This window comes from Phyllopteryx taeniolatus, chromosome 18, assembly GCF_024500385.1.
Source record: "Phyllopteryx taeniolatus isolate TA_2022b chromosome 18, UOR_Ptae_1.2, whole genome shotgun sequence".
NCBI lineage: Eukaryota > Metazoa > Chordata > Actinopteri > Syngnathiformes > Syngnathidae > Phyllopteryx > Phyllopteryx taeniolatus.
The window spans coordinates 7,250,676-7,269,214 of record NC_084519.1 but is presented as its reverse complement, the minus strand read 5'-3'; the positions used below and the strand labels follow the sequence as shown (position 1 = coordinate 7,269,214).

At 41.0% G+C, this 18,539-nt stretch overlaps 2 protein-coding genes across 3 annotated transcripts in view; one reads left to right on the top strand and one right to left on the bottom strand.

Annotated features, from left to right (window-relative positions):
* fmn1 (formin 1) overlaps positions 1–16,917 on the top strand; it is a 26,867-nt gene extending 9,950 nt beyond the window's left edge. For both annotated transcript variants that reach the window (XM_061754054.1, XM_061754055.1), the window contains 16 exons: positions 1,204–1,312; positions 2,159–2,220; positions 2,716–3,359; positions 4,560–4,701; positions 5,087–5,174; positions 5,491–5,552; positions 5,631–5,719; positions 5,879–6,008; positions 6,746–6,892; positions 7,848–7,907; positions 8,001–8,121; positions 13,645–13,737; positions 14,842–14,893; positions 14,999–15,148; positions 15,659–15,740; positions 15,851–16,917. In XM_061754054.1, the coding sequence (XP_061610038.1) occupies positions 1,204–1,312; positions 2,159–2,220; positions 2,716–3,359; positions 4,560–4,701; positions 5,087–5,174; positions 5,491–5,552; positions 5,631–5,719; positions 5,879–6,008; positions 6,746–6,892; positions 7,848–7,907; positions 8,001–8,121; positions 13,645–13,737; positions 14,842–14,893; positions 14,999–15,148; positions 15,659–15,740; positions 15,851–15,895 (2,076 nt within the window). In that variant the 3' untranslated portion in view covers positions 15,896–16,917. The remainder of the gene's footprint in view (positions 1–1,203; positions 1,313–2,158; positions 2,221–2,715; positions 3,360–4,559; positions 4,702–5,086; positions 5,175–5,490; positions 5,553–5,630; positions 5,720–5,878; positions 6,009–6,745; positions 6,893–7,847; positions 7,908–8,000; positions 8,122–13,644; positions 13,738–14,841; positions 14,894–14,998; positions 15,149–15,658; positions 15,741–15,850) is intronic.
* grem1a (gremlin 1a, DAN family BMP antagonist) lies at positions 16,904–18,539 on the bottom strand. The gene is made up of 2 exons (XM_061754060.1): positions 18,394–18,539; positions 16,904–18,295 (listed from the first exon to the last, which is right to left on the bottom strand). Exon 2 carries the CDS (start codon positions 18,285–18,287, stop codon positions 17,763–17,765), a length of 525 nt encoding a protein of 174 aa, XP_061610044.1. The 5' UTR covers positions 18,288–18,295; positions 18,394–18,539; the 3' UTR covers positions 16,904–17,762.

The window sequence follows — 18,539 nt, the reverse complement described above, 5'->3', positions numbered from 1 at the left end:
CACACATAAACAAACAACCATTCACACTAACATTCACACCTCGGGGCCATTTAGAGATTTCAATTAACCTAGCATGCATGTTTTTGGGATGTGGGAGGAAACCGGAGTGCCCGGAGAAAACCCACGCAGGCACGGGGAGAACATGCAAAACTCCACACAGGCGGGGCCGGGGATTGAACCCCGGTCCTCAGAACTGTGAGGCAGACGCTCTAACCAGTCGGCTACCGTGCCATCTACAGTACATTAAACTAAATATAAATATAAAAAACCTGACATTTAGTCAGCTCTTGTTCATATCAGAATCATCCTTAGTGGTCTAGTTTTTAAAACATTGGTTCTCAACGGTTGCCACCTTGGCACCCACATTTTCCTATTGTTGCTATGTTGCGACCCACTTTTAAAGAGGTAAAAAAATAAAATAAAGACCGTGTATGGTTTACAAATAGCCTTCAAAAACATATGTATAACATGTTTTAAAGTCAAACATAGCATGACAAACATGTTAAATGTGACTTTCACAACACCTTACTAGTAAAAGGAAACTAATGCAATGTAACCCAAATTAGTTTGGCCCATACATATAAAACAAACCAATGAAAAACAGTAAAAATGGTGCTAACTGAATTACCTTCTTTTACCATGTGAAGGCGTATTCTTACGCCATTTGTAACCTCAAAATGTCCTAAGTCGAGAACCCCCTGTATTTTTTTTTTACCACTCTATCCGCGATCCACTTTTGGCTCCCGACCCACCAGTTGAGATTCATTGATTTTAAAACACCCAAGTAATTTGTCACCAATGTTTGGTGTCACTCTACTGTAGTACTGTAGCAAAAAAAAAAAAGACATTACACTATAATTGAAGTAATGCTATATTAGTATATGTAAGTAAACGGTGTAGCGAGAGCCCATAAGCAATTTTAAGGGCAACTTTCACTTTTACCTTATGTGTTATTACTATCTACACTGAATTTGAGTCTTAGGCCTATGCATTAAATAATATCAATATCATTTGTCAAAAAAAGTATGATTTATTTCTTTTTTAAAATGTTTATTAGTAGTGTTGACATACAAACATACAGACCAAAAACGGGAAGAAAATACAGTCATAGCTATCATTTGTGTTTCAAGTATCGTGGTATATTATGATGTTTTAACATATAAACCACTCTCGTTTTTGTTGTCTTCGTGTTGATCCAATTAGTCAAAAACGTCCTTTCCAGTAGAAGGAGAAGAACGAACTCCTGGCCGTCTCCAAGCAGTCTGGCCACCACCCAAAGAGGAGAAAATCGGTCTGAAGTATTCTGAAGCAGGTAATGTCATACTCTTATGTAGCCCAAACATTTCATACATATTCAGTGTGAACTTCTAAAGTTGATGTTATTTGATGCAAATATCTACATGACTATGATATGAATACAGCAAGCAGCATTGGCCCCAAAGTCCATCTTTGATTTTGAAGTCCTCTTATTTTTCTTTTGTTCAATAGTTTCATCTTACAATGGTCTCTCTTTTATTGTTTTATTGTGTTTTGGGATCTTATTTGATTTTGATTAAAAGTCAAAGTGAATTGAAAACAATTTACTTCACTGAGAACATTCCGGAGATATGATGCAATTCCAAAGCATACAGACAGCGGTGATGTTTGCTATCATAGATGATATTGAACGTATAAGTCGCCACTTCCCTCAAGGTAAACACAACTCCACCTGCATAAATCCACAGCAAACAAACATGGACGAGGTGGAAGTTTGTTAATTTTCTTTTTTTTTTTTTTTTTTTGTCTGCCTTCCTATAAGCTGTGAAGTACCGCTTTGGTACTGTACAATATATATTGAAGTTTGCTAAATATGTATACTATAGCCCCTGGTCATCATTGTTAAAACACATCTTTAATTGTCAACCAACTGCAATTTAAGCCAATACATCATTTATGTTTTTAATGGTCTCGGTCAGCCACATGGGCTTTCTTGGCTTGCTCTGCTGCCCTCAAGCGGTCAAAGCTATCAGTACAGCTTCCATATACAGTAGTAACTGCAGTATTGTATATAAAAATGATGACATGAAAGGGTAAAAACATGCTCTTTAAGGTCTCTCATTTACTTTCTACTCTTATTTGTTATTTTATGTCAAATATCTCCAATGCTGTCTCGTTTTAGAGCACCAGGCAGCTCTTCTGCAGCTGAAGCGAGAATGCAAAGAAGAAGTGGAAAAGTTACAGGTCAGTGTAAAGGGTAAAATTGTGCCGCGTATGTGAATTAAGGGAAGTCGGTTTGCTAGTCAAGATTAACCTGCTAGGCAGCTCCCGGAGACAAATGAACTCCCGCTTGTTCATCCACTTGCTCATGCGTAACAGGTTCCTTTCATCATCCTGTTTACTTGTCAGTTCAAATATGACACAAATGTTAAGTATAAACACACTCAGACTCATTGCATGTACCCCTCACATATTATCAACAGACTTTAGCATTATTTCAAAAATAGTAATCAGTAAATTAGTTGATGGTGACAAATTCATCCACATTTATTGCTCATGCTTCCTAGTGTAAGCATCTGGTTGTATTCACTGTTGTGTTACATATTCCCCCCACCCCCGAAATTAGTTTTTAAGACAGGACAAGATTTTAATTAAGAACATATTTTGGAGTCTGGAGCTATAAACAGGATTGACAGCAATGGTCTATGGCTGGACTTGTGTTTGTTCACTATGTTTCAGGAGGACTTTAGGCAGGAACTCTCCAGACTAAGGCTGGAAAACGAGGTCACAGTGTCCCGTTTGGAGCTCACCCTGGCCGAGCTGCGGACCAAACTCTCCCAGCTCGGCACCTTCGGACGCGGCGAGCTCAGAGACGTGGCCGTGTCCACACAAGAGGACAAATTTGCACGCAAAGCCTTCCGCACCGTCTGCATTCAAACTGACAGAGAGACCTTCGTCAAAAGCCATGGCGACGGGAAGAGGAGAGACTGTCCCCAAACTCAGCAGCAGGGGGTGACCCCCAAAAAACTAGACTTGGCTTCTATCAGCTTGAGCCTGGCAGCTCAGAAAGAGGGGGGGCCACCGTGTCAGTCTGCGGGACACCACGCACCAAGCGATAATATCATTCCACCTCCTCCACCTCCACCTCTGCCATGTTCGTCGCCAATGCCGACCGACAAACAATCAAACGCCCCCCCGCCACCTCCACCGCCGCCTCCACCTGCTCCATTTATGCCGCACGCAGCACCTCCAACTCCTCCATCCATCTCAGATTTAACTTCATCAACGCCGCCGTCTTTATTTGCAACTCCCAGAAAACCTGTGGTGGAGCCTTCACGTCCCATGAAGCCGCTGTACTGGACCAGAATTCAGATTGAGGACAAGTACGTTTCCAGCCACACATGAAAGTAGCCATGTAAAATACAAATGCGATTATCATGCAGATAGTGAAACTTTTTTATTTTTCAACAAAGGCCTTCAGAAGAGGGAGGTCGGCTGGTTTGGGCGTTGACCATCGCAACCCACTTTTCATTAAACTAATGAATTACTCATCTGGTTAAAGTGATGATGCTAGATTTTTCGAATGAACATTACAGGGGTACCGCCCACAGGCGTCATCATCTTCCACGGTTTTCGGGTAAACGATGCATCCGCACATCTTGTCCAGGACAAGTGGAACAGCCACACAACCAAACCATTTTGCCAAAAACCGACAAAAATCCACTTGTGCATTGTTAACAATATGGCATATGGCATCCATAAATCATGTGAAGTGAATTTAACCAATGACAGAGTAGTGCGGTCAGTTCAGAGTATCCAGACTTTCTTTTCCACCTATTTGCGGCCTTTCACCTGCGACTCTAATGAGGACAAGAGTTATGCAAAGTGGATGAATGGAATATTTTGCATCATCTGTTATTGTAGTTGTAGTTGGCAGTGGGGTTGAATCGCATGCATCATACTTGGTGATTCTTGTAATACATTGTCAATTGTATTTTGCAATAAATTGTATCCATCCATCCATCCATTTTCTGAGCCGCTTCTCCTCACTAGGGTCGCGGGCGTGCTGGGGCCTATCCCAGCTGTCATCGGGCAGGAGGCGGGGTACACCCTGAACTGGTTGCCAGCCGATCGCAGGGCACATCGGAACAAACAACCATTCGCACTCACAGTCATGCCTATGGGCAATTTAGAGTCTCCAATTAATGCATGTTTTTGGGATGTGGGAGGAAACCGGAGTGCCCGGAGAAAACCCACGCAGGCACGGGGAGAACATGCAAACTCCACACAGGCGGGGACGGGGATTGAACCCCGCACCTCAGAACTGTGAGGCTGACGCTCTAACCAGTCGGCCACCGTGCCGCCGCAATAAATTGTAAATTGAGAAATTGCATTTTCCCCAGTGGGTATGTATTTAAGTTAATTAGTTGGTTTTGCATCCACTTCTGTCAACTTCAATGACATTAAAAATGAGTGATCTTAAATGAGAAAAGCAAATACATCTTTAAGACAGACATGAACAACTTTGTGGTTTTCACAACACTGAATTAAAAATATAAATATTGTTTTTGTCTCCTTCTCAGAAACAACACACTGTGGAATGTTTTGGAAGAGCCACATATCATGAATGCAGTTGAGTTTGAGGATCTGTTTGCCAAAACCACCACACGACTCAAAAGAAAACCACTGGTGGAGAATTACGAGAAGAAGGCAAAAGCCAGGAAGGTAATACGCAGAATGAACATTTGTTGGTCAAAATGTATTTTGGAAATATTAATTATCGTGTAATTTTTTTTTAGGCGGCTTGCTCAACAAATAGTTACCACATTCGCCTCATAGTTCTGACGTTTGGGGTTTGAATCGGGGCTACAGTTTTCCTGTGTGCCGTTATCATTTTCTCACCGTGTTTGTGTGGATGTTCTCCTACATTCCTCAAACATGCTTCTTAGGTTAATACAAGAATGTCCACCATGACCTAGACTAGACCACCATGCTGCATCTTCCTCAAATATATTTACTTAGTGTTTTCTGCATTAGCAAACACAGATAATTAGCTAGAGCTATGCATCAAAATGAATACAACGGAGCTCTGTGTGTGTTTGTGAGTTAGATCATTAAGCTGCTGGACAGTAAACGCTCTCAGACTGTCGGCATCCTCATATCAAGCCTCCACTTAGAGATGAAAGACATCCAACAAGGTCAGTCAATTCATCACCTCTCCTCTCTGTGCCTGAGAAACAACATTGTCCACTTTCTGAAGCTATAAAGGCTGACACTGACATGAATGTTGCTAACAAAACTTGAAAACATAAAAGTCTGAAATATAGGAGACAGTCACATGGATTTGTCATGTAGCCCAATACGCAAGTGTAGGGAAGCGCAATTACAGAGGCCAACCTGGTAAATTACAGTTTTCATGAATTGGTCAAAAATTGAAGGAGATGCAATTTTTTAACCATAATGTGTGTTTTTAATACAAATGTGACCTGTGTTTGTTTGTTTTATTTCATATAGCTGTTCTGACTGTGGATAACTCTGTGGTGGACATTGAGACTATTGAGGCGCTGTATGAAAATGTGTGTATTACGCAGGAGCAATATATATGAGCGATTGTGTATTAAGATTTCATTCAAATGTAATTGTAAATATGCCAGAGAGCTCAGCCAGAGGAGCTGGAGAAGATCAAGACACATTGCAACACATCTCAGGAAGAGGAGGTTAAACTCTTGGACAAACCTGAACAGTCAGTATAAACAGAACACAAGTGTGATTGATTGTGTGTGAACACTGACTGTGCTAACACCAGGCCTAAGCACAATTTATTAATAATCACTTTTAGAGGTTACGAGGCTGAAGGATAATATCACGATTGTTTTCCCTGTTGAATGTTTGTGTGGTCTAGGTTCTTGTATGAGCTCTCGCAGATTCCAAACTTCGCAGGCCGAGCTCGCTGCATCATTTTCAAGGCAGCCTTCAACGACGGGATGGCGTCCATTCAACACAAACTTGAGATTATCTCCTGTGTGAGTGAGGTAGGAAGGAACATCACAGGGGAAACACCCCTATTAGTTCATGTGTACTCTACTGTAGTTCTAATGCAAGTTCCCATAAAACCCTTTGGCCCTCGGGGGTCTCAGGCCACTCAATGGTCAAACGTGAGAGGCCGTGATTGCCATGGATGCCTGGTGAGATTTTTTTGTAACTATCAAAATATTTGCCACGGCAGTCAAGGTGCAGATAATAAACCTATTTGACCTAATAAAACAGGCGGGCAACCCAACTAAACCTAAGAGAGAGAGTACGTAATCGGGCGTATCAGTACGAGCACACTGCAGTGTTTATGTGAATAACGTGCTCTTCTGCATGTTTTGGTACAATGTATTACGGAATTAGTTGGCAGAAAACTAATATTATCCAACATTTATTAAGCAGCAGTATGTACCCCCTGCTCTGGAGCCGCAAGACTTGAATACAAAGAAAAAAAAGGGCCAGAATCCCACAGCACACTACGTTTGGGGCAAATGGAGCTGCCATGGCAGCCAGAAACATGGTGTAAACTTAGCCTAGGTTTATGTTGCCAACTTGTGACCAAGGAATTATTTTATGTCAGAACAAAATCCCCGTCATTTTAAATGATAACCAGGATGATTGAGGTACTGTTTTCAGACAACTTTCTAGTTTGTATAAATGATAAAGTATACAGTGCACGAAATAAGATCACATGTTTGCTTTGCTTGACAAAAGATTGACCTTGTGTTTTTACATAAAGGCTCTGCTGGAAAAAGGTGGTGTGAAGGAAGTGCTAGGACTGGTCTTGGCTTTGGGGAATCACATGAACGGAGGCAACAGGATCAGAGGCCAGGCTGACGGCTTCGGTCTAGAGATCCTTCCAAAACTCAAAGATGTCAAGAGCAGGGTACTGAACCCTAACCGCTGGGGGACAGCTGTGGTCCCAGTTCTTTCACGTGCATTTTGTACTACAGAGGTTCTCTGAGTTGTGCAGAGGCTTCACATATGAAACCTGAAAGGATTGGGACTTGCGGTCAAATATTTACAAACACTCATGAATTGACTGAATTTGGGGGATTTTTAATTATTTAACTGAGCTGATCTTTTTTTCAGGTTGGCATGATTATTTTAAAACACGAATTGGGTTTACACTGAGGATTTATTTAGGATTTTCTCTAATACCCCCAAGGTCAAAATGGTACATGCACGTTCATATATGTTTTCATCCTTTCACCTAAATCTTTTTATAAGTGGTGCTGAAGGTTAAATATTTTTAAGCTTTATTTATAGCTTGTTAGTTTCTCTTGGCCAGCATAAAAAATATTTGTTTGACATCACTAATTAGTTTGACCAATACTCAGAACAACGGTAAAGTCCAAGGAACTCACTTAAGCTCTGAGAAGAATTTTAGTTTTACACAAGTTGGTAAAGCTTCTGGGATGGCCTTCCCAGAGCCCCTGACCTAAACCCTATTGAACATGCTTAAAAGCTGGGTCCATGACAGGAAAGCGCCAATTTGAATTGGCAGAGTGATGAAATATCCATCCAGAACTGCGGTATCCCAGAAACTTGTTGATGGCTACACAAACAAAGTGTCTCGTTGAGGTGATGAATGCAACGGGCCACTTCAGTGACAATGTATGTTGAATAATCATCCCTTCACAAAAGAAGAGTTCAACTAAATCATTCGATTGCATTCACGCGTGTGTGTAAACATCTGCACATGTGAAATATAATCGAATGTGATGAATTGCTCACAGAATGAAAATACATGCTGAAACCTTGTTTTTTTTTTTTTTTTTTTTTTTTTTTTTTTATACAGAAGCAATGTACCTAAATAACGCCTCCATTTTTTTCTTTAGGACAATCGCATCAGCCTGGTGGACTATGTGGTATCATACTACCTTCACAATGTTGACAAGGTAGTATGATGAAAAGATATAAACTAATGTTTTCTTACAAACTCAAGTCCAAGTGTGATTGTCCCTGCTTTAATGTTAATTTTTACTTGCCAGAATGCCGGAACAGAAAAGAGTACTTTTCCACTTCCTGAACCTCAGGATGTCTTCCTGGCAGCGCAGCTCAATTTTGAGGACCTCAATGCAGAGCTGAGAAGGCTTGGGAGAGATCTAACGGGTATGTGACGTCACATCTGTTACCTTTGCTCACCCCTCCCTTTCTTGGAAAACCCTCTGGGGAAGAAAACAAAACAGAATGAATACCCCCTACAGATGGTTAGCCACATTCCCCAAAACATGAAATGAGACTGCGTGACCAGAAAAGATTGGTGATCTTTGTTTTGTTTGTTTTTGTTTTAAAAACCTCAGCCTCTCTGTGTAACATTTTGTGTTGTTCTGTAGAGTTTACCACACACCAAATCTCCGTCTGGCAACATTTTTCCTCAAACACCCCAAAATCAATGCAGCTCTTCATTTTGGCTTCCCACCACTGGTCCCGGCTGCAAATGTTTATACTTTGGACTGAAGGCCCTTCACAGAACCTGAGGTTGCTCAAGACCAAAAGACAGTTTATCTTGTATTATTTTCCCCGTTCGGAACAATCCTTGGAGATGGGATATGTTTGCATACGGTATGTGTCTGAATCCAGAGACTAGTAGGAGTCTTGCTGATGATACTGGCCTGGCGCCTTTTAGATCCAGCTTCTAATCCTTTGGCTCATCAAATCTTCCGTCCTTTGTGCGCCTGTACTGTCGCCAGCAAATGTAAACCGTAGCTTCCCACTTATGCAATCTCCAGACCTCTTGTATCTGAGCCATCTCTGCACGGGCCTCCACACGGACCCGTAACCATCTCGGCTGTATCATACCGGGCTCCAGTGTGGCCCCAAGATGTGCGCCGCAGATTCCTTTCTTTAGCTTTCAACACAGCTTTGTAGTATCGCCTCATCAACCCAAACCGCTGTGTAATCTGGATCGTCCATCACAGCTTCTCATTGTACGGCCTCTTTGAACCGCCATCATTGTTGCTCTTCACTCTCCCTAGGTTTGCTTTAGGCGTAATATAAAACGTTGAGTGTTACAAATCAAAACCTATACACTTTCACTTGACATCAGGAAGTCAAACGGAAGCCCACTCATGATATTAGTCCAAACGCAGTACTGTAAGAATTACAAGTTAATTGATACACATTATTTACCCATCCATATTCTATCCCACTTGTTCTCATTAGGATTCCAGGTGAATTTGGGGGAGAGGCAGGATACTCCTTGGACTGGTTGCCAGTCAATCGTAGGGTACATGTAGACAAAAACACAAACAAACAAAAAACATTCACACTCATATTCACTGGAATGGAATCCTTTGTTAAGCTAATATGCACTTTTCTGAAATGGGGGAGGAAGCCCTGAGTACCTGCAGAAAACCCATGCAAACTTCACAGAGGAGGGATTTTAACCCAGAACCCCAGAACTGTGAGGCAGACGCGCTAACCACTCTGACTCATTAGCAATATTAGCAATTCAACCTACAGTAGTACTGTAAATACACAAGTAGGTATGTAATATGTATTTAAAAAGATGGGGTTTTTTTCACGACAGCACCATCAGCTGCTTCCAACCAACTGGTGCACTTCCTGATTTAAAAAATAAATAACTAACTAAAAATTGCCACTGCCTCATATACTGTAGTTGTTATGAAGTTTAAGCAAAGGTTTTGCCTTGCATCATCCAATGATTTGTACATATTGTGTCCAACTAACTATGTTCTGGAGAGGCGAAGCTAACATTAGCCAGCCTGTCTGGCTCATGGACATAAACGTCAGAAACACTGTCATAACTAGAAAGAGTATCCTGCCAAAAATGTTTTCCAGATTTTTGTAATACCAAGAACGATATATATTTATTTGGAAAGGCCTGATGAAATTCCCAAAACAGTCTGCCTAGTTAGATTAATTTTAAGTGTTTTATTTTTTCCTACCATTTCAAGCATTTCAACCACTCAGTTGATGTAAAATGGGTGGATATTTTGAAATGAAACTTGTCAGCCAATCACAGAAGGGAGTCGCCAAGTGGAAGACGAAATGAGACGGTCGAGGTGATATCTTGAAGTTTTATTCCAATTCGAAGGCATTTGACCAGAATTTCTGTAGGCACACAAACACAGAAAAAACTTTTTTAAAAAACTTTTTTTTTTCCGAGCAATCAAACCCATCATCCGCTTTTCAAAATTCTTTCCAACCAGACTTCATTTAGAGCTACTATCATTTCTTTGGCAAATCTTGTCATGTTGCTAATGACATGAAATTACTTCAGACAAGATACATTTCTCTCAGCTATCTTTTTAAAATCTCTCGTCAAATATTACAGTGTTCTATTTCTATTATCCCGCTAACCTTGTGAGGATAAGTGGTTCAGAAAATGGATGGATGGATGGATATTTCTATTACAAATAATGAGGGTCAAAATAAGGGGAACATCTGTCAGTATTATGCGATGCAAACTACAACCACAAAAAATATTTAAATAATTTAACAACTACCCTATGACAGTGTCAATCAACTGAGCATTATCCATCCATCCATCCATTTTCTGAGCCACTTCTCCTCACAAGGGTCGCGGGCGTGCTGGAGCCTATCCCAGCTGTCATCGGGCAGGAGGCGGGGTACACCCTGAACTGGTTGCCAGCCAATCGCAGGGCACATACAAACAAACAACCATTCGCACTCACAGTCACACCTACGGGCAATTTAGAGTCACCAATTAATGCATGTTTTTGAGATGTGTGTCAAACTCAAATTCACGATGGGCCAAAATTAAAAATTGGGACGTCGCGGGCCAAACTCTTAATATATAATGAAAAATCACTGCGATGTGCATGGTTCCCTTTTCTGCAGAAATGTAGCGTTGAAGTTTATCATTGACAACAAACTTAACTTTTGCTTAAACACTGAATCTGGAATAAACAATCTTTAATATTATAAACACGAGAAATCAAATTTGCGATAAAAGACATCAGTGGTATTTGTTTGTTGTTTTGTATTTCAATAGATAACATGATTTCTTCTGTCTCTCTCTTCTATTTATCTATCTCCAACTACCTTTCTTTTGATGTACATTTTTTTTCAAAGGTCAACAACAAAACAACCCAAAAAAAGGAGACTGGTAGCATAGTTGCTAACGACTGCAACAAAAGGGAAGGGGCGCGCTTGCCGGTCGAGACTGATGGGCCAACACACTAGCAAAGCATTCTGGGATTTGTAATATTAGTGGCGCATGTGCTACATACTGGCGGGCCAGCTCTAATACACATTTGATATGGTCTTGCGGGCCAAATATAATTACATCGTGGGCCAAATTTGGCCCCCGGGCCTGAGTTTGACATTATAATTTAAGTGAATCTTATTAGATCGTGTAGGTGTACCGAATATTGTGGCCCTATGAATGAGCAAATAATGTACAGTATCTTTGTTCAAATATCTATGCGGGCTACAAATATTGACAAGGCAGAAAAATTAAATTTTCCACTGGATGGCGGAAGGTACAGTTACCTTGTGTACCTTAGCGCACTGAGATAAGGTCATCATAATTTTAGTTTACTGTATAAACATTATAAGACATTTTTGTTTGGTGGTTTGCAGCAAGATTTTTCAAACGTCATAAGTATAAACATTCTCACCCCCTAGGTGGCAAAATCTTTAGCCATGACTATGTGGCTTGGCTCAATTAAGGTTTGGAAACATTGCATTAAAGGATGAATTTTGTGTCTCAGTGAGGTAAAGAGTTACTTATGAAGCAACTGAAACCTAATGCGGCATCAAACAAAAGTATTTTCGCAACTGACAGCTCTGTTTACGTGAGTGTCTATAACCCTCTTCAGTGGGATATAAGCAAACTTTTAAGACACAAAAGGCAGACAAAAGAAAGAAAGCCTCACTGCACAATGTAGACAAAGATACCGACCTCCACAGTTTACACAAATCCCGATTGAAAACAGTATTCTTTTGTAATCTTATCTGGGAGATGTTGATCAAGCGTCAGGGTGGAGGGGCTTAGGCTCTATTATGACTGGCCCGTGCAGACTGGCTCCTCTGATCCACTGATTGGACGCAGGGAAAGAAGGAGCAGATTTTGCAGTCGCCAGCCATCTCAATTTGAATCAAAGTGACATCGAAGGAGGAAGTTGAGCTGATAAGCTCTTCGTGTCCAGGTACATTTAGTTTCCCCTACGTTCTTCATCTGTTAACAAACCTTTCTGAGGCTTGTTACAATTAAAAAAAAAAAAAAAAAGCCAAAGAAAAAGCTAAACGGGTAATAAATTGGAATGGCAGTTCTAACTCCCAAGATCTGGGACAAATTTAGAGGATGATTCTTTTTGAAATGTTCTTTTATTATCGCACTCTTAAATAAAATAAATAAAATAATCTCTTACATTTTGAACTGCGTTCGTCAAAATCAAGCCAACCAACTCACGTCAGATATTGATGGTAATCAGTCAGACTAATACGTTCATAGATCCCCACAGTCTCCCTTTTAGGCTGCGTTGACACTATGTTCCCGGCTGCCACGTCTCACCGTTTGCCCAAAATGTAGTGCGCTGTTGGAGTTGAACCATATTTATTTCTGTATTCAAGTCTGGCTTCAAGTTTTTTAAGGCCCTTTCAGAATGCACTTGGTTTTCTTGGTGTTCGCCGCGAGGCAGCGTGAAAGGAGGATGGTGCCCTTGAAAGCGCTTGGAGGCTTTTCCTGATGGTTTGTCAATTTCCATTCTGACTCTGAAATTACATCGCTAGTGCCTCTCCTATTGGATGCGCTTCTGATGTCACCACAACGCGGCTCTCAAATTGAACATTTTTCAACATTTTTGCGGCGCGGCAAACACCCACATCATGCGTCACGCCATCGCGCGTCCTCGCCCCCTCGCGGCTCATGCACAATGAATGGGTTTGTTGACGGCAGGCTGCGGTTTGGTAAGTGCAGTATGAAAAGGCCTTTAGCATCGCTCTTTTTCTCTCTCTTGCTCTTCTTTCGCTCACACACTGTCATGGGTGTGTGTTATGGTTGTTGTCTTCCCCCTGTCTCGGACACACCTCCTCCTGAGAGCATCTTCCCCACCTGTGCCTCGTTTACCCTAATTACCCCATGCATTTAACCTTGTGTCTCATTCTTTCTGGTCTCCAGTTCGTTGTACCTTGTTGTCACGTTCCAGCATTCCTCGTTTCCATGTCATCGACTTATAGTAAGCCTAGACCCTGTTCTGATAATTGACCTTGCCTTTTTGCCTCCCGTTTTTTGGATACTGTTGCCTTTGCGGATTGCCTGCCTGTGTACCGACATCTGCCAGTTTATTAAACCTCTCTTTTTTTGAATTGAATTTGAATTGGAGTCGTGCATTTTGGGGTCCTGTCCTTCGTTCCGTTCATGACACACACATATAAATACAGACGCATGCACACATTCAATTTTCATGATACTTTTATTCATAGTCTTCTGAACCTGAAAATTGTGAGACCCTGACCCCCTCTGGGAGTCGATGCTGCTGTCACTAAAATTTGTTTTAGGGTCTTTGTTTTCAACTCTCACAATGATTAGCTTTTATTTATTGCAATGCTTTTGGAGGAGAATGTAGGACAGTAAACACTGACAACTTGTGATCAGTTTGTTTTCTAGTATTTGAGCATGGTGTTTTTTTTTGTTTATTAAAGGATGTGAAAAGGACGTGCGGAAGGTTTGCTCAGACTCCCCTGAGGAACATCTGCAGCCATTTAAAGACAGAATGGAGACGTTTCTTCTCAGTGGTGAGTAGTTAAGTTTTATATTACCAAACAACTATGAATCACTTGAAGGCAGAGTATATTATAATATTTAGCTCATTGGCCTGCTTCGTAGAACGACTTGGAGAAACTCTTGTTGGGATTTGACACTTCATAAATTTAGAAATGAATCAAAACTCCATAAAAAGTACACGTGCGTGCGTGTGTGTATGAGAGAGAGAGAGAGATTGAGTTCTCACAAGATATTTACTTTAATAAACTAATAATCTACTTTAGACTAATGTACTGTGTTTTTATTTATTTTTCCTTCAGATGGGAGAGTACAGACATTGGTATGTGGGCTGCACACATATCAATGTCTTTCTCTGAGCTTGTACTTGTAAAAAATCTTAACCGTTGAGCAAATATCTGAACCCATCCATCGCAATTCTCCGTGTCCATCCAACATTCCTTCTGATTCCCTTTAAAAATTATATTGCAAATGTTTCAAGATGTTTTTCAGTCAGAATCCCAACTCCAATAAACATCTAGAGTATGTCTACAAAAGTACTAAAGCTCCGCTACAGAAAACTGAACAACCACACGTCATTAGCTTCATTTTGTGACATAGAGAGACCATATTTTAAAAACAACTTTTTGGATAGTTTTAACCATCCCGCACACTTTAAATATCGATGTAAATTTTTTAAAACACACTTTTAAAAGTATTCCTGAGAACCTATTCTTATTCTTTCGCTCTCCAAATAAGAGGCAAATCATGCTTACTTCACGTTGTCTATTTGTCACTCCCAGTTGATGTTTACTGTAAAGCTGACAAATAAAACAAAAGAAAATTAAACATTTAAACACCATAATGTTCAACTAAACCATAGAATTTTGTCTAACAAAACCATTCTAGCTTAATGTTAACATATAATGCAAAACCCCATAGAGAGGCTAGCAAAGATTAGCATGTTGATGTTGCGGTAAGTATAAGCCCACAAAGAACTGCTACTTTAGCACACCATTAGCTTCAATAAACAGCTTTTGTTTTTAAATGGAGAGTTCATATAAAGTAGTTATCTAGGTCCAGCTGACTAGCTGTTAATCATGTACGACAAGATGCTGATTATGTCAATTTCCTTTCAGCACGTAAAGAACATGTTGGAGCTTCCTGTCAGCTGATGACAGCACAAAAACGGTTGGGGAAAAAACGTCTTTCGCTCTTCAATAAAACAAAATACATTTTAAAAAGGCATCACTGTTGTGTATTGTTTTAGACATTAATTCTTATCTGACTGCTCAGTTTCCAGGACTTGTGTGAGTACTTTGGCCTGAAGCCGAAAACGGGAGAAACGGAGGTGACGTCCAGTCATTTCTTCATGCTTTGGTTTGAGTTTTGTGCCGACTTCAAGGCCAGGTGGAAAAGGGAGAATCGGAACGTCACTAAAGAAAGGTGTGGTACTGCAAAGAGATGCGCACACATACAATATAGGAACTTTTTTTGGACTCATAATTGAGAAATTGATCGTTCAGCGTGTGTTTCGACCCGTTAGTACTCGTAATCTTGATTATTTTTTTTAACAGGAAAGATGAACATTTTATTTTCCAGCATGTCTGTGGCCCAGTGCACCAAAGCAAGGTCCATAAATGTGGACAATGGTGTGAAAAAATCTAGTTCTCTCAGTGACGAAACTTTCCACAGACGCACTTACAAAGTCTCCCCAGAACAAAGGAAGTATTTGTAGAAGCAAATGGGGGAGAAATCCATATTTTCACTCCTTATATGTGTAATGGCTAGGTGTCCTCATACTTCTGTTCACATACTACTTAATGGTTGAAGTAAAATATCATCCAAACACTGATGAATGTGAGTGTGGGGCTGTTGTAATTGAGAGATTTCCTTTAATGGTTGGAAATGTGTGGCGTTCCAAATTGCATATCTCTGGAATTTATATTACTACAGGTTAAAAGAGGCCCAGCAGTCAGTGAGGAGGATCACAGCAGAGAAGAACGTGGAGACCAGAAAGATAATCCCTAACAGTCTGGTAAGTGTGGCACCTAATACCCACATCTCAGTCAAAGCCAGATGATAGGGATTCAATAGATTTTATTCAAATTTGTTCTTTCCGCTTCTCTGGTGTTTTATCTCCAACAGAAAGAACGACTGCGGCAGAAGGAAGCTAACATGATCTCAATTTAAAATTGGAGAATGAAAAACAGAAATGATATTTAGAATATATCGTGGAACCTCTGAAGTCCGTCCATCCGTGCATCCATTTTCTATTCCGCTTGTCCTATCGCATCTGACTTTGGGCGAACGGCGGGCCGTACCTCGGAGTGCTCGCCAGGTAATTGCAGGGTGCATGTACAAGAGACAAATAAACATTCACGCCCATTGGAGTCTTCCATGAGCCTCACGTGTGTTTTCCGAATGTGGGAGAAAGCCCAAGTACCCGAAGAAAACCCACACAAGCACGGGACAAAATGCAAACCCACACAGGAATGCCTGAGCCGAGATCCGAACCCAGACGCTCTCGATTGCGTGACAGATGTGCGTCGTCCTCGCGTCCCCCACGCTGTTGTAGAACAGGAAGTGGAACCTTTTGTGATGAAGTGGTCCACAAGTCTCCATTTTGGCTTCTTACTAGAATACGGCTAAAGCAACATTGGTCAACAACATGATATAATAAGAAAGGAATGTACACTCTAAAAACAGATGTAATTTGCCTTTTTAGTCACAAAAAAACCTTTCTTGCACTGCAGGGGTTAACTTGTTTTTAATACGTGAGCGTTAATAATGTTAAAACGTTGCGTCTACAGTTAATAAAGACTCTTATGATGGCCCTTATGTAAGCCTGGAAATTACAGTATATTCATTTCTATTACTCCTATCGGACTCAATTTTCTTAATACCATCTAATCTTAAGTTTGACCTTAGAGGTTCCACTATACTAAGTGTATCATTGTTGTCCTCACTGAGCTGGACCGGAATGGATCAGGGAACTGAACTCTTTAAAAGGTTGTATTTTCTGTCGGTGACGACTTTACTGCTACTGAAAATGTGGATAGAAAAAAATGATTCTTTCACCACTATCCACCCAATGTTTTTCTACCACTTATCGTTTTCAGGGTCACCGGTGATCCTGAGCCGACGTATAAGCAAATCTCTTGTGAGTCTTAAAATATTGATCCACTAATAAATAAGTCATTATAATTGTGTGATGGCTGTTTTATTCACAAGCAAATGTAGAAGACACACAAACTGTGTACACGATTGAAAATGAAGTAGCTTGAAGCATCTTTTCTACAACTTTTTATCTGAGCCCTCAGTTGACATTCCACATTGTGGAAACTAGACACAAACATTGCACACACGAACACTTGAAAGACTAAATCACCCTTTCTGTTGTCAAATAGTTTGACATTGTATTTTGTAGCTGCAAAGTCAGGAGTGAAACAATGAGAACATCTGAGCATGTTTGGCAAAAATGGGAATAGAACAATATATGTTTATATATATATATATATCATTTATGTCATGACTTGTTGGGCGATCCCTGATGGGACGAGGCGAAATTCACAAAAATAACTTTGTATGTCAACCGATTCCACATTATTCTATTGTATATAAAAATTAACTAACGTTGGTGTAACTTGATATTTTTTCAACTATGTGTTTAATGAGACATAAAAATGTTAATTGAGCTTTTTGTTTTTGGAGTCTTACTGATCCAGACTTGGAACAATACAACTAATTTCCTTAACATGCTTTTACACTTGATGAGTTGAATGCAATATTAAAAGCTTGTATATTCGTAATGGAAATATTCAGGCATGTTTAAAAAGTGGATTATCTATATGAATGTGCACAGTGGGATCCAAATTCGGATTGCTCCCGAGTCCATTCTGTTTGGAACTGATACTAATACAAAGATGAAAATGTTTTTTTAAGAAGTTCCTCTTGTTTCAATAACTTTGAATTCCGGCAGGCTTGCCAACAGGCGCCCAAAAGATTTTGCAAAAACGTTCTTTCCTCTCCCAGTGAAAAGAGGAGATCGGCATGGCGTCTAATCCGAGTTAATTGTAATGCACCTGCACTGCTTTACGCGCTGGACCCGTTTCTTCCTGGTACCGGGCGTCTGTCCGGGACACAACAGCGTGTAAGTGACCGTGCTGAAGGTTTTGGGTTTGCACGCCGAACAGGACTCGAAGGCGTTTCCATCCTGGTAAATGTGCCGCGGGATGTAGAAGGAGTTGCACTGTCCGTAGCAGAACCGGTTGATGATGGTTCGGCTCAGGCATCCCTCTTCGTGGATGGTCTGCTTGAGCGGCTGCGTCTTACACCAGTCCAGGCGCAAGTAGCGACGCTCCGTGACGTGCAGCGCCTCCTGACTGGACTCCAGAACCTCCTCGGTGGGCGCCGTCCCGCGGGAAATGAATCCGCTGATCGGGGGTGGCTGGCACCGCTCCGGTTCGTTCGGGTTGGATTTGTTTGGGTGCGGGAAAGCGCCTTGGAAGGTGGCGGCGTGCCTCGGGGTGCTGAGCAGCAGAACCACAACCGCGGAGAAGCTCAGCAAAGACGGGCTTGTCATCGTGGAAGCTGAAAGGAAACATTTACGCACAGGTATTACGCGCACATTACGCACTTTCCAAAATCGATACATCACAATAATTGCATGCTGTAACATTAGAATTTACCCGTCGGTTATCTTTTCTACCGAATATTAGTCCACGCGTGTGTGTGCTGTGGATGTTGTGTCCTCTGTGGAGACTTTATGAATGACGTTCAACTTTCTGGTTCTGCTTAAAACACGCCCACAAAACTGATCCCAAACTGTATGACC

Bases quoted from the DNA above. Each gene is read 5' to 3' on its own strand.
- grem1a (XM_061754060.1), bottom strand. From the start codon at position 18,287: ATGACAAGCCCGTCTTTGCTGAGCTTCTCCGCGGTTGTGGTTCTGCTG.